Source organism: Brassica napus, chromosome C3 (assembly GCF_020379485.1).
Source record: "Brassica napus cultivar Da-Ae chromosome C3, Da-Ae, whole genome shotgun sequence".
Classification (NCBI taxonomy): domain Eukaryota; kingdom Viridiplantae; phylum Streptophyta; class Magnoliopsida; order Brassicales; family Brassicaceae; genus Brassica; species Brassica napus.
Window position 1 is genome coordinate 18,771,552 of NC_063446.1, and position 5,888 is coordinate 18,777,439.

The window sequence follows — 5,888 nt, forward strand, 5'->3', positions numbered from 1 at the left end:
ATTGGCTAACAATGATCCTTCATCGCGTTTGAGCCTTATGTTAGAATCTAGTGGAGTGGAACGTACCTTTCCTTGGTGTACTCCAAACCTGTCAACAATCCTTTTCGCATAACCTTGTTGGCCGATGAATATTCCATCCTTTACCCTCTCGACCTCTAGACCAAGAAAGTGATTCAGCTCACCTAACTTCTTCATCTCAAACCTCACCGACATATCCTCTTGTAGACGAGCAATTTCAGCATCGTCATTTCCAGTAATGATCATATCATCCACGTAGAGGAGAACTACTACATGAACTCTTCCACTTCTCTTGAAGATTAGGCTTGAATCAGCACTTGATGCCATATACCCGCAAAACTGAAGAAATTGAGCAAGCTTTCCATACCAAGCCCGTGGAGCTTGTTTTAACCCATACAAGGCTTTCTTTAGCTTGCATACATGGTTAGGATACTCTTGTGACTCAAAACCAGGTGGTTGCTCCATAAAAATTTCCTTATCAATCTCACCATAGAGAAAAGCATTCTTCACATCTAACTGCCATAGTTTCCATCTAAAGCTTGCAGCTAGTGATAAGAGTGAGCATACCGTAGTCATCTTTGCTACTGGACTGAAGGTCTCATCATAATCTTCTCCGTACTTCTGAGAGAATCCTCGAGCAACCAACCTTGCTTTGTATCTATCGATGCTCCCATCCGCCTTTCTCTTTAGTCGATACACCCATTTACAAGAAACAGGTTTAGCATCCTTTGGTTTCGGAACCAAATCCCATGTTTCATTTTTCATGAGAGCATCAATCTCTTCCTTCATTGCGATCATTCATTCTTCAACTCCTTTTGCTTCTTCATAAGATGATTGTTCATCTTCATCGAAAGGAGCTGCAAAGTAACAAGAGTAAGTGGTGACGAACCTTTCATCTCTGAACCGAGCGGGTTTGACAATGTTCCTTTTTGGTCGTTGATTGGCGATAGAACCATGATCATGCTCCTCTTCTTCATCTTGGTCAATGCTCCCCCTTTCACCTTGAGTCTCCTTTTCAAAGCTTTCATTACTACTTGGAACTTGAATAATTTGTTCATCAGTCTTGGAGGAACATGAACCATCATGCTCATCTAAGACTTGATGTGGTCCATAGTAGGATGAAACTTCGTCAAAGACAACATCCCGAGACACTGTGTATTTATGTGTCTCTGGATCCATACACCTCCAGCCCTTTCGTTGTTCATCGTAACCGACAAAGATGCACTTCTTTGCCTTTGCTTCCAACTTTGTTCTTTGGGAGTCGAACACATGAACGTAGCAGACCGATCCAAATATCCTTAGATGCTTCACCGTCGGCTTCTTCCCGTGAATCATCTCGTAAGGCGACTTCATGTTGTTTGGACTGAGTGGCATCCGGTTGATGACATAGGCTGCGCATCTCATGCCTTCTGCCCATAAGGCCTTTGGTAAATTATTATCATGTAGCCAACTTCTGCACGTCTCAGTTAGATGTCTAATTTTTCTTTCTGCTACTCCATTTTGTTGAGGTGTATACGGACATGTATATTCTCTCTTAATACCATTCTTTTGGCAAAAAGAGAGAAACTCATTTGACATGAATTCTCCTCCATTATCCGTCCTTAGAGTCTTTAGCTTCCGGCCAAACTCTCCTTCCACGGTAACCTTGAATTCTTGAAATCTTTGAAATACTTCTGATTTTTCCTTCACAAAGTATACCCAGGTGTACCGTGAGAAATCATCTACGAACAACAACATGTAGCGAAACCCAGAATAGGAGGATGTTCTTGTTGGACCCATCAAATCACTATGGACCTTCTCCAATGGACCGTTGCACCTTGAGGTTGAATGATCAAATGGAAGTCTATGTGACTTTCCATATTGACAACCTTCACAAATTTTTCCTCCATCTTGAATCTTCAATTTTGGAAGCCCGTGAACCAAATCTTTATTCACCATGACCTTAAGCTTGGTCATATTTATATGGCCAAGTCTAGCATGCCAGATGGAAGTATTGTCATTCGTACTCATCATCTCCACATAGGCGTGTGAGGCCGATAAAACATATAAATCTTTGACGCGTGCTCCAGTGTGAACAACATCCGCCTTTAATTCTTTAATATTCCTTAAGAACTTAACGTCTCTTGGGCCAAATAGAACATAATTACCTGAGTCGACCGCATTCACCACCGAAAGAAGATTCTTCTTTACTCCAGGGACATGGTACACATTCTTGAGGGTGATCGGTTCTTCATCATCTCCTTTAATGACAACAGTCCCTTCTTTCTCAACTCGATGGATTGAATTATCAGCGGTAATAATGGCTTCTTTCCCGTCATGACGTTGAAGACTAGAAAATAACTTCTCATCTCCGGTAATATGATGGCTACAACCCGAGTCTACAATCCAATCATTTCTCAAGTTTTTAGTTGTGGGTGTACCTGGATGTGTAGCCTCCACCGTGAAACATTTCCCCCATTCTTCATCTTCCGTATGACTTTTTGACTCCACCATATTTGTTTCCTTCAACTTGACTCGACAATCCCTTTTGAAATGCCCAAGCTTTCCACACCGATAGGACTTGAACTTTTTCTTATCCATAGAAGATCCTTCACTTCCATCATTGTGTCTTGAACCTCCATCTTTGTTTTTCGCCTTAAAGCTTTGTTGTCTCCGAGCTACAAAGGCGCTTCCCGAGTCATCATTGATTTTGACTCTTGACATTTGCATGGCTAATGACTCTTGCGAAGCTAGCAAATTTTCAAACTCTTCCAAGGAAGGTTGTGTAGCCCATCCTTGAACCGAAGTCACAAACGGTGTATATTCAGGCCGTAGACCTCGAATGATAGACCGCTTCAACCGTGCTTCAGAAATTGACTCCTCCGGATTTAGAGTATTAATCTCAGAGCATAGGTTCTTTACCTTGATAAAAAAACTCCGAGATTGAAGACTCCCCCTGCTTCGCATTCGCAAGCTCATTCTCTAATAATTGTAGTTTAGCCTCATTCTTCTTGTTGAACAATTGATCTAAAGCTTGCCAAATGGAACTAGCGGAAGTACACCTTGAGACATGCTCAAATATGCTTGAAGATATGGACCTCTTCAAAGCAAACTCCGCCTTGGCATTCTTCCGTGTCCACTCCTTTGTCGCTTCCGGGGTTGCAGCATTTCCCCTTGGTGGTGTTGTGTTGTTACCACCGACGACATCCCATAAGTCCTCACTCACCAGGTATGACTCCATGCATGACTTCCAGAACCGGTAGTTAGATTGGTTTAGGATTTCCATTCCCAATCCAACAACACGACCCGTTGATTCCATACTTAGAATAGACCCGAGCTCTCTTTCAAAACCGATCTTAATGAGCACAAGATTAGCTTGGCTCTGATACCATGTAAAGAAACCACTCTTGATAGTGCTTAGCACTAGCCCAAGATCGTAATACCCGAGAACCCGAAAGAAACAAGAAAACTTCCAAGTATGAAGAATAATATGGAAGAACTCTCAAAGAGATTTAGAGAACTTTGAGTAGAACACTCTTTCTTTAAGAAAACTTTCTTATACTTTACTTGTTCAACTTCTTGTGTTGTTACAAATGAGAGGATGAAGAGGTATTTATAGCCTCCTAAACTCTATTACAAATATCTAGATGGTTCTATTACAACCTCCTTACTTCCTAGATTTTTCTTTATTCTCTAGATTTTTCTACTACAATATCTAGATATTTTTCTATTTGAGGAGGTGATGATAATTATAGAAAGATTCTAGAATTTAAGCTTAATTTTGGGTTTAGTCCAATAAGAGTTTATTGGTCCATAATTAAGCATAGCCCAAAATCAAGTTTAACTTCAATAAAGGAGACCCAGACGCTGTAAAAATCTCATCTTCTGATCTAAGTCTTGCTGTTCAGAGCTTGTCTGTTGGTGACTCAGGCATTACTGCTGGGGAAGGTTGGGCATCGGCTCCGGCGGAGGTTCCCAATGATATTAAGAAAAGTGGTTCTGACTCTGATATTACTTCGAATACCTTAACGGGACAGACTCGTAACATGGCTGAAGCATTGCTGCAGCCTCCTAGAACTGGTGCATTTCCTCAGGTATATTTTTTTTATATTTGTGTTGCTTTATAGTACTCTTGCCTTTTTACTGTTTGTCTAAGATGTTATTTTTATTAGGGATATTCAATGATAAAAAGACTTGAGGACCAAGCTCTTAAGCTAATACCGGTTGTGCCTTCTGCACCAAAGGGCTCAGTAAGCTTTTTTTCCGGAGCTATTATTATTTTCCTCCTCTCTTTCCTTGGGCTATAACTGTATATATTTTGGTTTTATTTAACAGGTTTCCATGACCAAACCAATGGTTCGAAGTGGTGCAGTTGGTCTTGCTTCTTTTAGAAATACCCACAAGCATTCCTCGATGCTGCTAGGCAATATTCATTCTAATTATGGTAAGCCTGATAGTACTAAGAAGCTGGTAATTCTCAACCCTGCGGTCAAAGAATCTGGAGGTCCAAGTCGTATAACCAACAGCGTGGCAGCTGGTTTCCAGATGATCGCTGCTCCATCTGCGCCATTCATTACTTCTGTGGCTCAAACGCAGAGCAGGAAAGCGTTTTACAGTGCTTTGAAGAAGAAGACATCTACAAACATCTCAACTAGCTCTTGCATCTTCCCTTCTGTCGAAGAAAAATCAGACATCTCTAAGGAGCTTGTAGCTAGTAACCCTTCAAGTGTGCATGCTGCAGAAAGAGATGGTGGTTTTGAACCGGCAGACCTTCCAGATGAAGAAGAGGCTGAGTTCCTTAAATCCCTTGGGTGGGACGAAAACAATACTGAGGTAGAAGCCCTTACAGACGAGGAGATCAGAGCTTTCTATGAACAGGTATATGAACATAACAACACTCGTACTCCGGTTGCTTTGATTCTCTCTCATTGTTTTTTTTTAACACTCATTTGACTTTACATACAGCACAAGAAGTTGAAGCCATCACTGATGAAAAAGCTGCCTATCATTAAAGAGGCAACTGAGGACGCAACTCCCAGCTCGTGATCCGATTTTTAAGATAGTTTTCTCATTTCTCTTTCCTTACTTTGGTGGTGGGGGAGGCTTCAGTTGCACTATGAGTGTTGTTCTACTTCTTCAGAAAAGCAACAAAATTGAGTATTTGTACATCTTTTGGTCTGAAGATAGAGAGTGGTTTTGTTTTGAAAGCTTCCTTAGGTTTCTAATGTTTGATGACATCATTAACCCTAGCACCTCATTTGGGATGCTTAATTTTTTTTTTTTTTTAATTTTTCTTCTAATTAAAAGAAAAAAAAAAGCGAACCAATCGCGGGTCGCCACGTGTCAGTGGAACCCGCGAATAGTGCAAGCAAGAGGTGCTTGTGATGTCTAATTAAGCACTCTTCTTTCTTCTTCTTCTTCTCTTTCCTTTTTTTTTAATTAAAAAAATCTAAACACCCCTTAAGCACCCTTGGTTAATGGTGCTCTGACTGGGGAAAGAGAAAACTTCTTGGTGGTATGAATGCAAAATTTAAAGGCTTTCGGTTTCTGTCTTAAAAATAAGTATTTCGTCTTTTTCCCGTATTCTAAAAATATGAAATACAAAAAAATTATACATAACTATCATTACTAAAAATTATTTTTTTTTCTTTTTCTTAATAAAATATTAATTGACTTTTTAACATAATGTTTTTTACAAAACCAGAGAAATAATAAAACTGATAAAATAAAGATATATAGATATTGTATATAACAAATTTAATTTAATATAAATTATAATAGTTGATTGGATTATAAATAACAGTATTTTTGCAAATGTTTACTAATGAAGACTCTATTAAGAACTTTATGCCGGAATGAAGCTAGCTAATTTTTCGTGGTCGAAAGAATCA

The 5,888-nt window shown here is 39.7% G+C and overlaps 1 protein-coding gene across 1 annotated transcript; it reads left to right on the forward strand.

Annotated features, from left to right (window-relative positions):
* Positions 1-3,598: 3,598 nt before the first annotated feature.
* Positions 3,599-5,220, forward strand: LOC125582953. Its single transcript, XM_048749430.1, has 5 exons — positions 3,599-3,606; positions 3,893-4,091; positions 4,170-4,247; positions 4,333-4,875; positions 4,963-5,220. Exons 1-5 carry the CDS (start codon positions 3,599-3,601, stop codon positions 5,041-5,043), a joined length of 909 nt encoding a protein of 302 aa, XP_048605387.1. The 3' UTR covers positions 5,044-5,220.
* The last annotated feature ends 668 nt before the right edge of the window (positions 5,221-5,888 follow it).

Bases quoted from the DNA above. Each gene is read 5' to 3' on its own strand.
- LOC125582953 (XM_048749430.1), top strand. The intron at 4,092-4,169 runs GTATATTTTTTT...TATTTTTATTAG, and splicing joins GAACTGGTGCATTTCCTCAG to GGATATTCAATGATAAAAAG. The intron at 4,876-4,962 runs GTATATGAACAT...CTTTACATACAG, and splicing joins TCAGAGCTTTCTATGAACAG to CACAAGAAGTTGAAGCCATC.